At 40.2% G+C, this 22057-nt stretch overlaps 1 protein-coding gene across 2 annotated transcripts in view; it reads right to left on the reverse strand.

The window, feature by feature from the left end:
- Positions 1-22057, reverse strand: part of nrg3a (neuregulin 3a) — a 315969-nt gene that overhangs the window by 54431 nt on the left and 239481 nt on the right. For both annotated transcript variants that reach the window (XM_027276560.1, XM_027276567.1), the window contains one exon: positions 2030-2103. In XM_027276560.1, the coding sequence (XP_027132361.1) occupies positions 2030-2103 (74 nt within the window). The remainder of the gene's footprint in view (positions 1-2029; positions 2104-22057) is intronic.

Genomic DNA, 22057 nt, shown 5'->3' on the forward strand with positions numbered 1-22057 from the left:
AAACCTCATTACGGAGACTTAATTAATGATCTGGAAAGTAAAGGATATTAACACAGAGAAAGTGATAACAATGTTGTTGCATTTGCCACATTTAATCTACATGTCTCATTTATGGCACATTCTCCACTGCAATCACGTAGAACATTTTTTATTGATCATTAAAATTTTAAATTTCATAATATTACCATTAAAGATTTAATTTTTTGTGTGACATTGGACTATTATGAGGTAAAAATCCCCAAAGGCACAGAACTGTCCTTTTACGGTAAATGGTGCTATTACAGCATGCACCTTGTTAGTAGAAAAGTCACAGATAAAGCTATTGTACTGACACAACATTAGTGCCCGAGTGACAAGGTTGCATATTTTCTTTGGAATGAGCTTAGAGGAACGGGAAATTTAATATGGCAGATAGTGAGCAGTATGAACAGAAGTTAGGGCAATTTGTGTTCTTTCCTCTGCTATATGACATTGAGAGGACCATGTCTTTGGGAGATAAAGAAATGTGAGAAGTGACATTAGTCTGAGTAGGAGAGGGTATTTGAGAAAGCAGGCGATAGAGGAGAAAATGAAGAGGTAATATGAGGACAAACTGTAAGAAACAGGTGAGTAGAAAAGAAGAGAAACGGTTGATATGCTGTTAACCCAGCAATTATTACTTTAACATCTCCAATTAACCAAGCTCAGTCTACCAAGTTTACAACCAAGTCCAGTTAACTCTTCTCAAAGAAAGATGACCTGGACGACTAAGAACCTTCACAGACTTTAACATCTGGAATCATCAATTATGTATTATTAAGGATATGAAGGATTCTGCAGTTCAGTAAAAGTTTCTCTAACCCTAACACCTCTACAGATTGCCAACAAATTGAGACAATTTCTTCCACAGAAATGCAAGAAATTCACAAAAGGGGTCAAATGATTAAGAACTTAATGTAGTTAATGTTTCAAAAGGTTTATAAAGTTTAGCCTAACTCAACACCTCGCAAAACTTCTGTTTTTTAAGGAATCTGGTACTTTCTCCCTGGGTGACAAAGGAGTTTACTGCAGTTTAAATAGTGCCCCTGCTTCCTTTTTAGGCTGGTTATTACAGCCAATAAAACAAAAAGGGAGGTGAAAATGAAAAGGTAATAACAGGATAAATTATAAGAAAGAGGAGAATATAAAAGAAGTCCGAAAAGCTAAGATTGAAATGCTGTTATTATTATTATTTTAGTTATTTTTAAGATTGTTTGGAAATGCCAGAATTTTTTTTTTTAAGGCTCAAGGACGCCGTAAATGTAGCTTTTTTTGTATTACTATAAATGTTTTCATCTATAAAAAAATAAAGGAATTCAGTAAAATTTTTGTTATTTTTCTGTTTTGCCCTCCTCCTGTTTCACTCTGTGTATCAACGCATGTAACAGACTTTGTTTTTTTAGAATTAGACCCACAGCCCTGCTGTCTTTTTAATCAGAGTCTGTGATTCCAGGTGATTGCAATTAGTTTAACTGCAATTATCTAGGTGGTAATACAAAAACGGCAGTACTCTGACTTCTCTTTCTGAGAACCTGCACTAAACCCTAATGATATAAGATCTGCATATTGTGCATGTAGAGGCACCATGCACATAGGCACTTTATTTTTGGAGCACCAATATTATGACTTGCAGAATTTTCGAAGAAATACCATATATGTAAAAAATATTGTATTTAATGCAAACAGCCTATTTGAGTGCTCAAATTGTCAAGTTAATATTATATATCATTCTGTCTTGTAGGATGCTTGCACAGCAGAGCTGAGGATTCAGTAGCCGGGACACGTACAGCAAATGTTAGTGTAAGGTCATGAACATTTGATTTTTCCTCATCCTTCATAAATGTGGATCAGTACTTTTAAGATTTCCTCCAGTTAAACCTCATCAGAAGGATCTAAGAAATATGACCCCTTCCATTTCCTGCATATTTACTTTTATACATCCAAATTTGATTTATGATCCAATGGTAGATGTTGCTGCATTAAATACATTTTAGCAAATGTGGAAACTTACTTGGGTCAGACAGGATGGAGTCAGTCTTAGGCAGAAACTGGTCACAGCGGATTCCCTGGTAGCCTTCTCGACACCTGGCGGAGAAAAAAAGAAAAGAAACATAAGAATAAACCATCAGTCATGAAGTCGATTTGCCAGGGAACGAATGCCACTACAACTGATGTAAATGCAAAAGCTGCACATAAACTGCCACCTCATGTTTTGAGACAAATGTAGGTAAGGCTCAGCTGTTGTGGAAGTGAGCTGAATTGCAAAAAAGTGCAAAGTAAGCCATGCTGACAGGAAGAAATGTATAGTGTGGTGATCTTTACAGGCGGAAACCTGCAACGGGAAAGACTTTCCCTGAAGAAGACATTTGTCTTTTCATCCAAAATCACAAATTGGAGCTTGCAGCAGAAACAGAGCATCCAATCCCCCATTATAACCTTTCTCTGTGTGCAGCTAAATGAGTTTCAAGTTGACTTGCTTGGTCAAAGGAAATCTTCATGGAAAACACCAAACTATGAATCAAAAAGCAAGAAGTAAGAACTCTGTGTAGCCAAATTTGGTCCTTTTAACCCCTACAAGCCACAACTCTGATGTGAAGCGCTCAATTAATTAAACGCACGTTCCATTGTACCTGGATAGTCCTCAAACTGTTGAATTTGATTGGCACGTTTGTGAGGGTGCCAGTCAGTCAGAGACCATTAAGCAGCTAATGAGTTCTGAAATGTGCTAGGGCTGTTCTCCAGAAAATGTCCTAGGAAAAGGGTTTGCATTGCAAGGATTTGTTTTTAATTAATTTCAGTTCAATACACATATCTTTATCAACATATATAAGCGTAACTATGTCTATGCAGTTGCATGGAGGAAGCCAAAATGCCAGTGTGCAGGGTGAAGTTTAATTGCCTCAGTTGGTTTAGATATCAGTCTTTGCCTCTGGCCATTTGTACCTTGCTCGCTGTTCTGTTTTTTTTTTTCTGTCCCTCCTGAGGAAAAGTCTCATACATGCAAATAAAATAGAAACTTCAGCACCAGAAGTAGTTTGTGCTATCTCTCCAAATTTGACCCTATATGTATTCAATCTATCATTCCGTCACTTTCTCAACTATTCCCTTTCACTAAGTCTCAATTTTCGCTCCTACCCAACCTGCATCCCAATTCCTCCCCTGTTTACCCCTGTGGCTTTGTTTCCGTGACACTGCTGGAATTAATCTGTATCTGCTCTGACAAGTTGACAGCAGAGCAAATATACATATCCCAACGGTCCCTGCTTTTGGAAGCCTCCAGCTGAGAGAACATGTACGTCCAGCCAGACAAAACAACGGAGCTGTGCATAGAGATCAGGCTTACAAAGAAATGCAGTGTGACATATCAAAGATTTGTTCTGTGCCGTATGATAATGGCGACCCTCTTTTTGCCTTTTTCGTACGGTGAGTGATTTTCAATTATGAAATGAGCAGCAGTAGGCGGGGGGGAAGATGCAATCGGCTATGCACGCCAGTGGTATGCTTAAAGAGCATCTTCGCTGTAGGAAAAGGGGGCGCATATGGTGAGACGTATGGCGTGTAAGTGAGTCTGTGACACTGAGTCAGAGTCTAACAAAAAATTACAAATATGTTTCGATTTCTGAGTGTGCTGTAGTACACGGTAGCATTCCAGACTGACATGGCCACACGCGCTGTATTGCATAATTTCCTGTAGTACAAAAAGGATTTCTTGCATATTAACAACAACAGCAGTGCATTGTGACAATGAGTAATTAGAACATACAGTACACAATTAGTATGCTGCATGAAATTGGACGTGTCAGCGATCAAGTATGGTATTAATTGGCCTTTTTCACAGTAGACATCTTGGCATGTCGTAGCAGGAAAAGCACAGTTTTAATTGATAACATTAACAACAACTGCATTGTATGTAGGTCAGTGAGTCCCAGCTAGTTCTGGTATTGTGTGTACTGGCTTACTGAGTCACATGCCATCGTTAACAACATTTGCTGTTCTTCCTATGACAAGTCCAAAAGCTGGAAAATGTCTCTTGCGTCTATGTTATTAGCAACACCTGTGCACTTTGACAAGTAAAAATGTCTGCTGTGAAAAGGCCTTTAATATATTCATAACCATTTCAGCTTGACGAGTACTACGCATGAATATTAATTAGCATTCGGTGGTAAACTGACATGAGTTCATCACTGTAGTTTAATTGTAGCCTGAATGCAAATGGAGCGGATGCACAGCAAACATTTTGACTTGTCAAAGCTGGAAAAACACAGGTAACAGTAACGATGGCTCAGTTTCATTGAGTGTCCCAGTGACAGTGAACCAGCAGGAGCTCCCCTAAGTGGAATGCAGCCATCATTAACACGCCTATGAGTTTCCTCCCATGACGTCTGCTGTGTAACTAGTCCATTGTATCTTAAGGTTAACACGGCATTCGCCCAGATTTCTGTTTAGAAAGGTAAACACTGGTTGTCATAGTAACCCAAGGGCATATTTTTCTGTTTGTCAAGAATGTGGTTTAACAAACAGCCGTCATGTTGTACTTTCTATGTATGTAAGAGGGCTTCTCCTAGTCACCACATCAACACATTTTACAAGCGAGGTTGGCGATGATTATACTTGCATGCCGAAGCTTCCAGAGTTTGGAGCGGACGGACGTACACTGGTTCACATTCTACGTTTTTTATTCTAGTATCTTTCTTTTATTCAGCAACTTTTATGGGGACACTGACATCTTCTCCTTAAGATGAAGAGCAGCTGTAGGTTTGTGCTGACAGCATTTCGGCGCCATTCTGGTCATTACCGACTTCAGAGGACAGGGCTGCCTCACTCCCTAGACACAACAGATAGGTACATAACATAGAAAGCTCTTCAGTCAGATAGCAATGTTGGAACGCTTAGAGCAAATAAATTTCCTTTTGTTTGTAGGCTCATGACCATTTGTGGACAAAGAGTAGTTGTGGCACTGTTCGATAAGACGATCCAGAGAGGACAACTTCTTCAGAATCGAGGCGGCATCGTGTCATGACAAGCGTACTGATAAATCCTCCATTCTCCTTGGACAAACTTAGACCTTTTGGACATGTTGGACTCTTTCTCTCCACTGACTTATATATAGAATTCTCCGCAACACTAAGTTTCAGCATTATTGCTTGGTATTTCACACTGTCTCTAGTTAACATGAACAAACTCAATAAGAGTATTGCAGGTTAAGAGCAACACACTGTGACGCCGTTTTGCGAGACCTGAGTGACGGTGGCAGTAACATATCACCCTCTAAATGGTGAATATGAAGTGTCCTATGCAGACTTTGCATGCCCCAGAGATCCTCTCTATCTTCCCTTAACAAATCCTGGTTTTAGGTGCTGTGGGTTGCATTCTGTCGTACCTATTTCTTGATTACTGCTGCTGTTGTTGAGGAGCATTTCGTTGTGAAATGTTTTCCTTTAACTATAATGTCCTTTTTCAGTTGTGGATGTGTTTGTCTTCCACCGACACAAAGAGAATTTCAGATCAACTCACCGTATCACCTCGATGGCAGAGCGTAATTACATCAACTATGCTGTTAAGGAAGCCTCAACAATCTTATCATTTACCAAGGCGTTCATATTGCATGCCTGTAATCCGAGTTTGTTGTTCTCAGCTTTGACTGTTGCGATGCGTGATGCCAAGTATGTGTTGTGTGGGAGCGGGAGAACAAAACAAACACAAACAAACACAGCCGTCTTGTTATAAAGACACGGTTATAAAGCGCTTTAAATGTCATCAGCTTCCTTATCGGATGGTTTAATTCAGGATCAAAGTCTAATATGTCAACAGGTCACAGATGGACTTTTCTCTGCACTAAATGCGTGGTCATTTAACATGTCCTCTTGCCATTATGACCTAAGCTGGCTAAACTGTGACAGGCGGCGACCTTTGTCACGCCAAGTGGAGGGGAAGAATGTAATTAAAAGAATAGAGGCTTAACATAGTGACATTGTCTGGGTGTCATTCTAATTAGGGGGAGCTGTGGAAGTGAGGAAGAGCATATACGGCAGTGAATAAATTGTGTCAAAAAGATACTTTGAGGCAACAAAGATCACAAAAGAATTATGCACAAATGTGTAGACGCAGCCTCCTTTTGAAAAAACCTGCTGTAATATCATTCTTCATCATGTCTGATGCAGTGCAGCATATGGAGTTATTGTATCCAACAAACTCCTCTTCTTTGGTCTTATGTGTTCCCAGCAGAGATCAAAACACTTCAGAGTACTGCTGCATAAAGCTCGGAGGAGTGAATCTAAGAATGGATGAGAGGCAGTCGGGGGGTATTGAGGAGTTTCGTGCCTTCTAATTAGCACCGCAGTCATTAATTAAAACAAAAACAGGAAGAGATCGCATGTGCATGCATGTGTGCGAGCACGTGTACGTGTGAATCTCTCACGGATTCACAGAGCAGCACAGAGCAGGGGATAAATATAAACATGCCGCCTGCCTGGAGGATGATGAATTTCTGCAAAGGGAAGTGTGAAAATACACGCGCCGGTGCACAAAGACACACATACATATGCATGACGCAATGTGTAGGGAAAGAGCACATCCCATTTAAGGAGTTCAAAAGTTATCCATGTATGTGGGCAAACCATGATCATGATTTTTACTGTTATGTAATATTCCATCTGAAGTGTATTTTACGATTCTGGGTCATTGGGATGAAGCAAAGATGCACCATAAACTTCTCATTGACAAATAACTTGATGACATTTTAGTGTACCACCACCGAGTGTGTTTACATGCAAACACCAGTTACGAATTTTACAACCTTGGAACCACTGGCTATCATCTGACAATGATTTAGCCTCTGGCAGCAGTGGCCAATGTTTCTAGGCTTCTGTTTCTGCTAATCTCTGTAAACAGATATCTGCATTTATAAACTGGAACTGGAAAGAAAAACTCTAATTAAAAGCTAAAACGTCATCAGATGATAGCCTATGGGTTCAAAGATTGTGTTATGTTCCGTCTCTCTTGCTCTCCACGCAACCAAAGCCCGCTCAGACATGATTGGTCAATTCTACTCGGGCTACAAACATAAACCAGAATGCTTCCAGTGCCACAATCTTGGTCCCTTGTCCACAGATTCTGCATTCATATGAACATATCTGTTCATAGAGATTACGCATTGTACTCCTGGTTTCATACATGCATAAATAACCCAAACTGAAGCAAATATCTTGTTTTTTAGAAACAGGCAACACGAGCCCACATCTGGAGGTACAATTTAGGTTTTTATTTAGCCTTGCTCTCTTATTCAGGACACTCACACAGTAACATTCACACTTTGAAGCTGAACAGTAGCACTCCAGCAGCTCCAGTGCTTTGCTCAAGGATGCCTCGGGGATTTATCCTGCAAATACAGGTTTTGAACTGTCTCTAGGCTGCAAATTATGCATGCTACAATCACAATCTTTAAAAGCACTGTTTTAAAGTTTGATCAATGGTCTCATTAAAACTTTTCACAGCATTTGAAATATGCAGATCTGTAGGCTATCTTGAGCTCGATGCCTAAAAACGACCAAATTAGAAGAGAATCAGGCTGACAGGCAACTTCAATTGTACACTGTCCTCATGTTTTGGCATAACCTGAGGTGCTGTCCAGTCCTGATATTTATAGATTGTGAGCAATGCAGAAAGACTGAAAATGAATGAAGGTAGATGTCTAAAATGTCCTCCTCTGTAACACAATTGTTACATTACTGGTACTCGGCTGGTACAAGACACAAAAAACATACATTGTAACCACTGATTCCCCCCTCAGACACTAAAGATGTAATACAAATAAAATAATGAGGTAATATTCAATCTCAAACATCAAAAGTATTATTAGAGATCCAAACAATCCCTTCTCTCTCCTTGGCAGGACGGCCATTTAGACCAATTTAATACAGTGCAGCCACACAGCAGTGTGAGGCTCAACGGTCTATTAAAAGAAAATATGCCACAGTGCATTGGTCAGGCTGTGACAGGTTGGTTCAATGATCTTCACATTGTGGGCTATTTTCTCAGCATGAAATTCATTTTTGAGCAAAATGGCTGATACGCTTCCAGTAAACAGGCCAACAAATAACAGGAAATAGCCGAGAAAAAGCGTTGTTTCTGTCATGGTTGGAACCTGACCATACGGCAATCTGCTCAGTGAGGATTTCAGGAGATAAAAGCGACACAACTTTTGAATTAAAATGGTTCATGCATCATGCATTACATAATGCTTGGTCACACTTCTAATAAACATGTGAAGGTTCAGTTGAATTTTGTTTTGTAAAGATGCAGGGTGACAAATTAGGTGAAATTTTTTCCTGACACAGAGAGAGGCAGACATGGCTCTCACTTAAGGAAAGGTTTACAGGGGTCTTATAATATTGGGGGGTTATTATTCACAACAAGATGCAGAGCAAGTATAAAGTTCATCCAGTGTGAAGGCTTCTTGATCTCAAGAGGCAGTGTCATTGCTCTATGAAAATTCTTTACCAAGTATTCGATGCAATGAAAAACACAAATGGCCCTCCTATGTGTGACGGACAGGAACAGATGTAACAGATATACTTTCATCATGTTTTTTGTAATTAGATTTTAAGCCAATAAGATGAAGAAAACTGTTTGTTACTGTGGATACTCAGGAAAGTCATATCAGTTGATGTATCAAATCCTAATGTAATCCAATACGTTTGGCTTTAATAGCAACTTGCTGCTCTGAGGTTTGTTTAATCAGAATTGCAGACAACCAAATACAATTGGCATCCCGGACTTCAAAGGAGGCCCGAGATGATTACTTTTCTGCTTTAATGACATTACATATCTCTCACCCGTGTGTGTTTCCATTGATTTCTGGCTTTCTTGACGGGGCAGAAAATTGAAATGAAAATCTAGCTTCTTCTTTTTTTTTTTTACAAGACGGGGGTGAGCATCTGGGGCGCCATGTCTCAGCCTGAGCGTTTATGAGAAGCAAGGATGGTGTGAACCGCCGTGTGCAATGTATGTGTTGTTATGCATATATGTATGTGCATATGTCTTTGCATATTTGTGTTTCACACATACACCAACAGAGAGCAAGCTCTCACACCTCACAGGGTATGTAAACGTGCATATCCAAGTATGTGTTTGTATGTGAGTGGCAAACGACATAATTGAACAAAACCAAATGCTCATTCGAGTACAGCTCTATCCATGTTTAGATGGGTGTTTAATGGTTGTGCTGTCATAGATACATCACCAACAGATGAATTATGATGTAAGCATATTGCAAGTGAAATGCCAGGAGCCTGTTTCATAAGGAACAAGGACTGGTCTGTAGAGTTAGGCCGATCTTAGTTTTAGTCTTAAGTCTAAGGCAAGTCGAGTTACCTTTGAAACTCTGTATTCGATGTCATCTGCTGCACAACTGCCAAAAAGATGCCAGTGCTCAGCTCAAACAATGCAAAAGGGTCACACATGGTGAGTTGCAGAGTACTGGAGTAAAGGAGTGGAGTAGAAGTACAAGTGCTATATCAAAAAACTGACTTGAGTAGAAGTTGAAGTGTACTTAAGTGAAAGTACTAAAGTATTCAGAATGTTTTGTACTTAAGTATTGCAAGTAGAAGTATGTAAAAAATTGCTACTCAAGTACTAAAAGTAAAACTACAAGTACTGTTGTTTATATTATTTCAAATATTTATAAAGGCACAACTTCTAATGTTACAGTGTTACAATGTTCATGGTAGAGTTCTGTGATATCCTATGGTCTGTGAATGCGTCTGAATGAATGCTTGAGCAAGGGGACGGGGGAGCAGGTGAGAGATTGCGCGCCTGGGTGAGTCAGGTGTATGACGTATGGCGCACAAGCGAGGTTGATGTGTGACACCGGGACTGTTATGTTTTTTTTTTGGGCGTGGTTACGGCCGACAGTAACCGAGTCCTGTAACTAAACCGTTCAGCAATAATTGTTGAATAGCGCCTCGTAGAAGACGCTATAGTAGTAATGAGTAACGATTCAGCACATGAAAAATGTATCGGAGTAAAAGTATTAAATTCATCAAAAATATGTAGTGCAGTAAAAATGGAAGTTGGGGAAAAAAAATAATACTCCAAAAAAGTACAGATACTTGCATTTTAGTACTTAAGTACAGTACTTAAGTAGTTCCACTTCGTTACTATACATCTCTGGTGAGTTGCCTCCCGTTCACCCCATTCTATGCGAGCGAAGGGTCAAATAAAACCTTCATTTTCAGTAGCAGGGCAGAATTCGCCTCCACCAATCGCAAATATGTGTGTGGCTGACCTCGAAACCCCTACTACAAACCAGCAAACAGATTTCCATGTGCATCACATCCTGTACTGCCTCGACAGGCCTCTGTCACTCTCACACATTTGGTTTTATGCAACCGAAGCCTAAGGCTGCAGTAACCCAATAAGTTTATTTTTAATTTATATTTTTGGACATTTTATGCCTTTATTGGATAGCCGACAGGAAAATGAGAAGATAGAGTGACATGCAACAGAGGTCCCTGGCTGGACATGAACCGGGGATGTTATAGTTTATGGTCAGCGCCTCAACCCCCTTGGCCAGGGTGCTCAGACAAGAAGATAATTGCCAGATTGGACAGTGCTGAGCATCTTAAAGTGGTAGCTCATTTTGCCATGTCTTGTGGCCATGATGCATACTTGTGTGCAACCAGGGAATTTGGATGTTTTATGAGAATAATTTGGATATAAGGGCTATAAACTATAGTTCACCTTTGTGAAAACAGGTCCAGAAGATGCTCGACAGTCTTTCTTCTGTTGCTGCACCTTTAATTAACATACTACATCACTATGTAAACCAAAGGGAGAAGACATTTGGCACTACATACTGTACGTGCCATCATGCATCACCATGGCAAATCTTTCTGCATGTGAGCATTCCTTTCTCAGTGCATCAATAATTTTTTCCCATGATCATTTTGGTTTCCATTTGATGAGGTTGCTAAGTTATATTCAATGGAGCAAATGGTGGTCTAATTGTAGTCCACACCAATTCCAGTTTAATTTCTCCAAATGGCTTTTAAGGAGTTATGGATAGATATTTTATGAGGAATCCTGACATTTTCAAGGTGAAGAGGAACACGTTCTCTTTGCAGCAATTTAAAAGTTGGATGTCGGCACTCTGTGATGTTCCCTGGGTTTTCCATACTGTTAAAGTGTAGGCATGACCCTGTTGGAATGGAATGAGGAAAAACTTCAATCTTAGCCGCAGTCCTGAAGTTTATATCACAACCTGAGCCAAATCAGGTGCAGAAGCTTGGAAACAGACCCCCTAAGAGCAAGTCGGTGAAAGATTCAGTTATTTAAATTTCCTTCCATTAATATCTCCACGTTCACAGTCATCTCTGACATTTCCTGCAGCTTTCTCTCTGGATGTTTTCAGCTGTCAAAAGCATCTGACTGCTAAGCTTCTCTTGTTTTTAAATAAAACATGCCACCCACTGAATGTTGCATACATGCCATGGTGCTTGCATGTGTGCCCTTTCTTCCCATCTCACCATGAGTCCTGTGAAACCTCACCTCCACCTCGCAACCCTTTCAAGAAGGGCAGGAAGTTACTAAATAATTTACAGCTCCACCTCGCCACTGATCCCAAAATTAAAACAAAAACACTTTCCCTGATGTGCCTCATATTTTATTCTTTATTTTCTTACCACTTATCTCTCACCTCAGTTGCCCTTTCTTTCTGCTCCTGTGACTCTCCTTTACGTATGCCCTACTCTATTTAACCTGAGGGAGAACTGGGGATAAAAGACACCCATTCGTGGAGGCAAGAGGAGGATATGTGGACCCACATAAAAGAACTGTCTTCCACTCAACTTGTTATACATCTGGCAGCCAAAAAGAAAGCAATGCTGGATTTGTTCAAACAATACCTTTTGGGAATAGAGCAAAGGTGCCACATTAGTTCATTCAGCATCTCTCAAAGAGTCGGTAGCACCAGACAGCAGAAATGAAGAGACGCATAAAGAGACAATAAACGAGAGGATATCTGTCCTCACCAAAATGTGAACATTGCAGCTTAAAACAACTCATGCATGTCCTCCTGGCAAGCAACACCTTTGTGCTAATGTAAAGAATGACTGTCCAGAGAGATCAGAGCAATGTCCTTATTGTTTGATCAATGCATGTAAGACGTCAAGTTGGATACACGCAAATCTAAGGATCTGACTTTGACAGCGAAGAACTTCGATTTGCGCCCTACAGTCACTGTAGGTTACTAATACTATTGATCTGTATCCAAAATTATATGCATAAAGTTACTGTGGGGAACAGATGAGATGAACAGAGATGAAAACATATGCTGTTTACCTCAAGTATAGCACCAGGTTTACAGTAGATCCCATTTGCTTCTCAAATAACTGTTGCAGCATCATCCACTTTGTGTCCATGCATATGCTCAGTGTTTACAGTTGTGCTTTCATCAGAATATGGCCAAATACACAGCTGCTGTTTGTCTCTAGCACACTTAGCTGTCACATATAGGTACATACTGCTAAACTGGTGGCGAATAACAAATGTAACTGAAACTAAGTGAATCCAAAACCCCCGGACTGCAGCTGCCGTCTTCCATGAAGAAGCAAACTCCAACCTCAGAGAATTTCTTTCAGCATGACCACAATCTTTTCTTAGCCAACCATAACCATGATCAAACACACGGCAAGGAACAGGAGAGACAACAGCAAACACTGGAACAAAAAAGAAGATTGTAGAGGGTAGCACAAACATGTGGATTCTCTGGCTGCTTAGTAAAGTCTTCCCTGCAACACTTCAGCTCGTTTCTCTAGTTCAGAAGAAGTCACCTAAGCACCTTGTATACTGTAGAAGACTACCATGCCACACTCTATAAATACATTCCTCTGTGTTATGCAGCGATCTTGATATGGACTGGAAATACCATTAACGGTGAGATAACATTTAAATCCAAACCCTTATCTCTTTTTCACTCTGCCCCCTCTCTCCTTTTTTCCCCCAGTCTTTGACTCTCTCTCTCTTTATGAATATTAACACTTTATCACTTAGACCACTTATCTCTGTGCTTAATAATTCCCTCCCTCTAAGTCAGCTTGATTAGTGACATTCAGAACGTATCTCTTGCATCTCTTCATTGCATCTGAATGTTAAAGGAGGTGCTGAGGTACTTCAATCGATTAAATTAGCTGTTATCTCTGCCCGTGACAAGCAACAGGTTTTCACCCCGCCTCTCCCAACTCCACTCAGCAACATCAACCTGTACAAGTATGCACAGACATTCATGCACATAAATATTTCCATCCAAGGACGTCATACGGCGTTTGCATGTGTCATCGGTGAGTGATTATGGCGCCTTCTTCTGGACAGTTTAACACAAAAATAAAATGACGTACTTTGAGTCTGGGGCTTCCTTGTACATGGTTTGGGCCATTAAAGGGAAATCTTAATGCTACAACATAGAGTATTTTAGACAACATCATGCTTACAGCCTTGTGTCAACGACCAGGGAACATCATGGAGAAAATGGGCAGATGAATGCCCATAGTTTTTGAATGACATATTCATCACTTACACTGTTATGTCCTGGTGTCTACATACTTTGTTCTGTTGTTGATGGGTATGTAGTGTATAAGGCTGGAAAAACTAGTCAGCATTAAGAGTTATTTGGAGCAATCTGACACTAACTATATTTTCTTTGCCCTATCCTCTTTCATAGCATATGATGATAAGACATACTGTGTCTTTGGCAGTTGAAACAATGGAAGGAGTGGACTTTGCCAAATGAGGTACGTCAGGGGTGGCAGCGTTATCATAGCCTAACACCCAAATGCCAAAGGAGGATTTATGCAGGAGAGCGTGCAGTTTTTGTAGAAAAACAATATTCTCATGAAGGCTTTGACCTTTGGATAAAATTAAGCAGCAGGGAAGTCCGTCAGGGTAATCAGATAATTAAACTCGCCCCTTTTGGCTTCTGTTTCGGATTATTTAATGTCCCTTCGGAAGAATTTTCCCGCCGTGAAAGTGTCACTTGCATGCTGCTGATCCCATTAGAGGGCACGGCTAAGAACGCATTTGGCAAGGTTAATACTTCACCAAGGAATTTTAAGTTATAAACCTTCTGGAAACTGGAATTCACTTCATCTCCCAAATGTTGGTGCTGTTTTTTTTTACTGGAAGATTGGGAACACTGTTATTTTACGTGTAGATAATGCACTAAGCAATAAATTAAATTTCCAGATGCAGACATTCCTTGTTCTGCAGTGCCAAACGTGGCCCTCCCCTGTCTGTAAATAATACAAAAGCTACACAGAAAGCAAAAACAAGCGAGGGATCTATTTTGTCATTATTTCTGACCTGAAGCACTTGAGTGCATGACCAGCTGAATTAAAAACTTCAAAACTAAGAAGGAGCTGCTTGTACTTGTAAGCAGCAGCACACGTGCTGCGAGCCAATTATTTTTCGAGAGGGAGAAGTGGTCCGCGCGGAGCACAGGAAATGGCAAAGCGAATACTGGCAAGACAAAAGCAGATGCTGCAATGTTTTACCGCGCAAACAATGTTTCCCACCGGGTAAAAAAAAGGTGTGAGTGAAGATTTAAAGATTTAAATCAGGAAATGTCAAACTTGTTCCTGAATCCAGTAAAATCGCTCAGTTCTTGTTAAGTATCAGGGCATCTTAAACTGTAATTTCTTCTTTTTTTGTTTAGTGTGTTTATCTTCTGAAACAGTTTGAATTTTTGATATGTCTTATCCTCTTATATTTCTGGTATTATACAATGTAGCCCTAGGAAAGGGCCACTAAGACTTTTATGATGCATATATTCAATCATAAACATATTTGAAAATGTGTTTTTGTTTTATCCATATGATGTGGCCATATGAAGCTCCATTACCTCCAGATAATATGGAAAAAAAATCCAGTTGAATCAAAACGCAGCCTGAGGCTATAGAAAGGGATTATATGACAGGATATAACCAATTTTCTGAGGATTATTACCCAACAGTGATGATTAAAGACTTTGGCACACACAATTTCCCAAACCGGAGAGATAGATGTCAAAATCTTGAGAAAAACATTTATTATCCCAGCTATGGTCTATTCATTTCCTGAGAAATCACACCTGACAGGTGCTCATTTCAACCGATGGCTTATGTTATACTCCACAGCTAACATGACAATACAAGAGTATGAACAAAATCCCAAGATATCGCTCTGAGAACTAAAAAGCTTTGGATTTATTAAAGGATCAGTGTGAAAGATCGAGTAGTATAGAGGTGCAGTTGTTGATTGCAACCCCCTCCACTCACACTCTCCTTCCTAGTATGAAGGGGAGACTACTGTGGCTTATTTTCAGGTGATTATGCACTAATGGAAACATAGTTGTGTGTATTACATTTAATTTCTGCAATATTCTGTAAATAGTGCTGTCTAAATCATACACACTGGAACTTTAAAGTGGCAATAATCAATATTTTTTGTACATGCAATGTATGACAAATATGCCAATACAAAAAAAAGTTAGCAGGCATTTTTTTCTGGCAACTGAGAAATGAGCTAACAGACGATCACACACGGAGACTTGGCAGGCGAAACAGGAGAGAGGGGGATGTGATCTGCATTCATTCACACCTAAAGTTTCGACCTCAGTGTAGGTGTTTCTCTGCCGTTGCCCTCCGAGTGAACTCTCAAAGAAAGTGGGACTCCTTTCATGGGGATGAACATGTTGGATAAAAATGTCAAGTATATCCCCATCATCTGTCACTCTTCAGAAGTGTGTTCCCACTGAATTGCTATATTTAACTTGTGTTTCATCCTTAAAGACAGATTTTACTTTACGGAGCTACTTGACAAAACGGCACGGAAGAACCACGAGCCTCCACGCTGAAAGGTCATGACCCAGCCATGATCCAGACTACTACTGTCAAACCGCGTACTGAACAGTATATTTATAATAAAAATGAGCAAATTTCCTTTGCAGTTGAGTTTAATTTAGACTATGATGGTGTCCAAGTAACTCCCTTGTTCATTCTTACTGTTTCTTACATAACAGTTTACACTATCGTGATGAGTAAAGGAGATTTGGGACAAATGAATCATCACTGACAGATGCTATGTTGCGTAACTGTCGTGTCATGTATTGTGCATGTCTAGGAAAAGAAAATCATTGTGCTCGGGGATCTTTCGCAATATGTGGTGCATGCCATGGACAATAGGTTTTAGTTTTTTTACCTTTTGCACAGCTGAGATGAATTGTTAGTCTACAACGGATGTTAGACGATTATTAAGAAGCAGTTAGAAGGTGTTTCACAGTACTTCAGTCATATTAATGATTTTGAGGAGAGGCTTCACATAAAAGCTCTCATGCCAAAAAGACTCTTGAGCACATGACGAGAACTGGAATTTCTGTACTCATATCTGGACTTATTCTACCCGTGACGCAGACAGATTTCCAATTATGCTAATATCGGAAAAAGAAAGCAATGATCAGAAATCTTGAGGTCATTCAAGTCTCGAACAAGGTTGGCCTAGTCTAAGCTTGATTTTAAGTGAAGCAATCAACCTCTGCTCTCACAATGAATCAAGGAACAAAGACTAGGAATAGGAAGAGATGACAACTTTTCTAATTACTAAAGGCGGAACCTCTTTGGTCCTCATCAGTTTTAATCTGGAGCAACAGTACAAAAGGTTGCAGACAATAAAGAAGACCGTGAGCGGAAGAAACTAGCAACAACAACAGAAGAAGAAAGTGAACCTCTGAAAATCTGTTGTCAACAGTATTCTTTAGGGGAGGGACAAAAAAAAAAAGAAGACAGAAGTTTTGTTATGAGGACAAAAAGGGGCAAGAGGAAATAATTAGCACATTACAGGAAAAGCTGTTTACAGACTTCCGTCGTGCCGCAGGACTGGCAACACGTAGCGGCTTATGTGACCATAAAAGACCTGAGAAACACACCCTGGCTACAGTCTTTTTTTTTTTCCGGAGGAAGAAAGAGCGAGTCTGCGACTGCTACTCCCAGATGTGTTTTGTTCAACATCACCCTCGAGCAAAAGCAAAAAAGACGAGTATTTTTTTTATTTTTTGATGAACTTTAGAGAGAGCTACGAAGTAAGGAAATGAGTCTGAAAACAAGTGACGAACGTGTGACTCATTACAACTTTGTCAAAGAAAGAGTTTCTCTGAAATAAATGTTTCGCCATTGAACAATGTCAAGTATTCCAGCTTTGAAGGGAACACGATTTGAATACCCCTCTCATCTCATCAGCCAAAGCATCATATCATATAATATCATGATTTCAGTTAATTATTAAGTTAAGGTTAGAGAAAGATCATGTTTGTTTTAAAAGATAACCTTTTAAAACAAACATGATCTTTCTCTAACCTTAACCGTAAGTGCTGCCAGCACCATAAAAAGGTTGAATGACGCTGTCGTCACTAAAAGTGGAGTGAACAGTTTTTCTCATCCAGTCTCTATCAACACTTTTGCAACTTGCCATGTTTGTTAATTAACATTTCCTCGTTATATAATGTAATTCTTTCAGCGTCACGATTCCCTCTTTACTCATGTGCTGCAAATTTGTTGTATGTAAGGATGGGAATTGTTAAGATTTTTACGATTCCGATTCCATTATCGATTCTGCTTAACGATTCGATTCTTTATCGATTCTCTTATCGATTCTCATTTGGAAGAACAAACAGTTTGATCAGCATCATCTAGAGGAGGTAGTGAACTGGAACGAGTACTAGTACAGCTGCCAGCGACGTGATTCGTGCTTTCTGGAATCGATAAGAGAATCGTTAGATAAACTGCCAAACGATTCCATGGAAGTGAAACACACGGAGCCGGTTCTCAACAAGAACCGGTTCTCGATTCCCATCCCTAGTTGTATGTAAACATTATTACTGCAAGGCGGGGCACTTGAAATGTTATTTGACTGATAACTGCAATTTGATTGTACAGCAAGCAAAATATGTTTTCCACTTGACTTAACCTGTGCTTTATAGGAGCAGGAAGCATCACAGTTACAAATGGTATTCGTTTAATGAACAGGGAGTTGCAAATATGAACGTCCATTTTTCACAGTGGTGTTTGTAAAAATCTCTCTTTACATATGTAAATCTTCTTTTTATTGGTTTATCATGAGATGTATTTCTCTCCTTAGACAGTGGACCAGTTTTCTCACTGCTCTGCAAGTGCAGCTCGGTGTATCGTGTCAATTTGACGCGGCCATGTTTTACAGTGGCGAGGAAGGAAAGGGGAGAGAGAGAGAAAAGGGAAGGCTGAGCAGATATATGGAGACAGTACGTGACGGGAACCCATAAGCACGCATTGTCTCCTGTAATTGTGTGCGCATGCGTGAGAGTATGAGAGGGAAGAGAGCAGGGGAGGCAGCTGTAGTATTAATTAGGCAGGTGAGATGAGTGGACTGCAGCATCATTACATTGGCAATTAGAGTGCAGTCTATTTGCCCATCGTGCCCCTGGCTCTCAGAGGGGAGATGCAGAACTAGTTGGGAGAGTGAGAGGGAGAAAATGAGGTGAAAACATTGAGATAAAGCAGGTGGGAGAGAGATTTAAAGGGAGAATGGATGTTATGAAGTCACGATCCATGAAAAGGATTTATCGCTAATCCCTAAAGTGATAGTCAGCTACTATGAACTCCTCCACTGTGCCAGTCAATCACATAACAATGTGATATATTAATGGAACGCAGCCGTTATGACACATTTCCGAGATATTTCTTTTCTTTCGGCGCATGCGTGTCTTCTTACACTTGGGTGATGGATGACTTAAACTCTCTGGATGCAACACCATCTCAGTGTGCTACAATTCTTTTTTTCGCCTCTGGCGTGCACACCCAACACTCAATGAAAGACAGATAAGATGGATAATTCCCTTATACTTCAGTTCCAAGAAAGAAGAAATAAGACCAAGAATGCTCCAGAAAGTAGAGCAACCCCCTCTAAACTACATAATAAATGTGTTCCCAGCATTAACTAATCTAAAAATAAACTATAACATATGACAGCGAATGTCAACATGATTAAAGATTATTTGAAGCTAATGATTTCATATTTGAGAGGATAAACTTCAGGACAGTTACAGTTACCAGATTCAAACTATTTTATGCTCTTGGAGTTTTGGGTGTGCTCATGATTTGTCAGAATTTGGAGATAAATTCAAGTAGTTTGAAACCTAATTTCTATAAACAGATGTCTGCAAATGAATTCAGAATCTGTAGGGACCAAGATTTTTTTTCCACCAGTAAGCATTCTGGTTTCCTTTGTAGAATGAGTCGTACAGTCTGGTCACTTTTAAATGAGTTTTGGTTGCAACAGTCTGCTTGGAGAGGAAAATCATGGAACCAAGAATCATGGAAAAACAATCTCGAAACTATAGTGTAACAATGATTTAAAGTTACATGTATACATATGCAGAAATCTGTTGGAGATTAAAGAGAAATGCATCTTCATTATCTATTCCTGGATATCGGGATAGATTGCCGAAAGGTTCCGAGATTGTACAAAACCCTCTTGTTTTCAGCTGAACATTATGTCACCAGGATACTTCCTGCACAAGACTAGACTGAGGAATTCTGTCACACTTCAGTTGAAAATGTTGTGTAAGTAAAGTAATGACTGCTATTGAAAATGTTCTTCAATGCAAAGAATCAACCTCTTATGTTCCTGATGCATAGACCTTGTCAGGTATTATCCCTTCTTTGAGACAGCAGGGGTTCAGACACAGTTGGCAGTACATAAGGAAAACTGTCTGAATGAGCTTTTCATCAAGCATTCAGACGCATTTTAGTCACGCTGTAATGTGTCGCTGGGGTCTGAACAAGCCCTGATCCCTGGGGGATCCGTGGTTTGGATGAACTGGGTTGTGTTGTGGTTTCTCTGCTGGTCAGGCAGTGCGGTGAGTGGGACAGAAAGCTGGAGGGAGCTGGCCAGGATGACTTTGGCTCTGTCACACCAAGGTCTCCACTCTAACTCCACTATAATGAGCCTGTCAGCACGGTGTGAGCCATAGGAGATAGGCTGCCCCCCATCAACCTAGTTTCACAGTCAAGGATGAGTAGCTGTGTGTGTGTGTGTGTTGGTGTGTGTGTGTGCGCTGGACTTGCCTGTCAGATTTTTTTTCCTTTGGCATTCCTAACAAACCTGTTGTCAGCTTTGCCAGCGAAGAGTGAACTGAAGTGCTTTTATCTTTGCAAAGGCCTGGTTTACTTGACCTTTATCTGGTCATATACAAACCCTCAGCTGAATCAGAGATCTGGGGTTTGAAACAAAGTGCCCTCTGCAGATGAATATTAATGCTACGAGGGAGCTTGGTAAAACAAAAACAACAAAACAAATGGTAAGACTAATGTTACCAATCAAAACTGAAGGCCACAAAGAAATTGGCTGCAAAATGTCATGTCGCTCCCAACAATGTACGCCACTTGATTATTTTTTGAAGTATTAAAATTAACTTTTATACTCAATTTAGGGGGGAAATAAATTAAAGAAGCACTTAAAACATCCTGGTTATAAGTGCACAGGCAAGCAGTTATCGACTTATTTTCCAATAACAGGCCATTCAAACAATCCTGTGGAGTTTCTTAACTGATTTTTCTCCCACTGGAACTGGACTATATTATGATTATCCATTAATTTATCAATGATCGCATTTTATTTCAACAATGCTTCAAATTTGAGCGGATTACAGGTTTCGGTAATCACCTAACCACCTTAAAACCTCTGCAAGATCCTGGAGAGGCTGCATTAGCTGCACACAACAGATTGCACGCCTAAGAAAAACCTTCAAACGTTGGACTTGAGTTCGTGCATGTGGGTGTGCGCATGTGTTTCGCTGTAAACCCTCCCTGATCCAGTGTTAACTGCTCTCATAAACAAGCACCTGCCAGATGTGAGCTTCTGCCCACAGAGGGCTACTAGCGTCTGGCTGTGAGTGGAATCCATAACCAGACATGTCCTCTGCTCGCTGCCTCCCTTTTGTCTTAGACAGATAAGGCAAAGTCAAAAGCCAAATACAACTGACCTTCTGCTAAAGCTCAAGCTTTATTGTCCACAACTGAAATATTTCACCACCCTTGGAAAGACGGACATAAAGATAGACAGATATACTGGCAGGCATGGCAGGGAAGAAAGTCTGGTAGGGCGTAGGAATTCAAACATTGAGCCTGTACATGTAGTAAATGCCAATATATAGCCTCTCAAGTGCTGTTCGGAAAGTTTGAAAGTGGTAAAAAGCTCCTTTCAAATGGTCAGACGGAATGTGCATTGCCCAGACGTATTTCTGAAAATCGAGAAAACTTGACAGCCACCCCCGTCTCTCTGCAGCAAATCACAGGTGTTCAAATGTGTAAAAAGGTCAGAACTTCAATTTCTTTTTTAAAATTCCACCCCGTATATTTCTCACATCCTTACCTCTGGGAACATCCATGTTAACGGCTGGACTGCACCAATCACCTTTTGAGATGGTACCGATGGAGGTGGGCTGCACTTGAAGACATACTGTAGGAGGAGTTGGACAAACTCTCCTGGAGGATCACCTCCACCACCTTTGAATAAAAGCCAAGACTAAAACAAATTCTCCCTACCCCACAACTTTAAGTTTCTCAATCAGAGTGGCCCAGCTATTCAGCACATAACAGGAAATATGGCTGCATGTGGTGCAATATTTTATTTTCTATAGCCTGTTTATCGATCTCCTGTACCCACAGCTTCTTCCATTATCAAGTGGAGGCTTAGCAGCTTAGTAGCTGTTTTCTCTGCAACTGAGGGCAAGCCTCCTGTCCTACATTTGAAGAAAGTGCTCCAAAAAACTATGTACAACTTTCTCTTTTGTACGTGGTGAGAGACATAGCATTATTTTATTTTATTATATATTTGGGTCTCTTGTACTTTTTCTGTCCCCTTGACTTATTGCACATGAAGATGGAGCACATCAACTTTCCATTTTGTCACTTTGCTTTATCAAATATCGTGTGTGTGTGTGCTGTTTGTTGTTCCAAGGACAACTATGTATCTCTAA

The sequence above is a fragment of the Larimichthys crocea genome, chromosome III (assembly GCF_000972845.2).
Source record: "Larimichthys crocea isolate SSNF chromosome III, L_crocea_2.0, whole genome shotgun sequence".
NCBI lineage: Eukaryota > Metazoa > Chordata > Actinopteri > Sciaenidae > Larimichthys > Larimichthys crocea.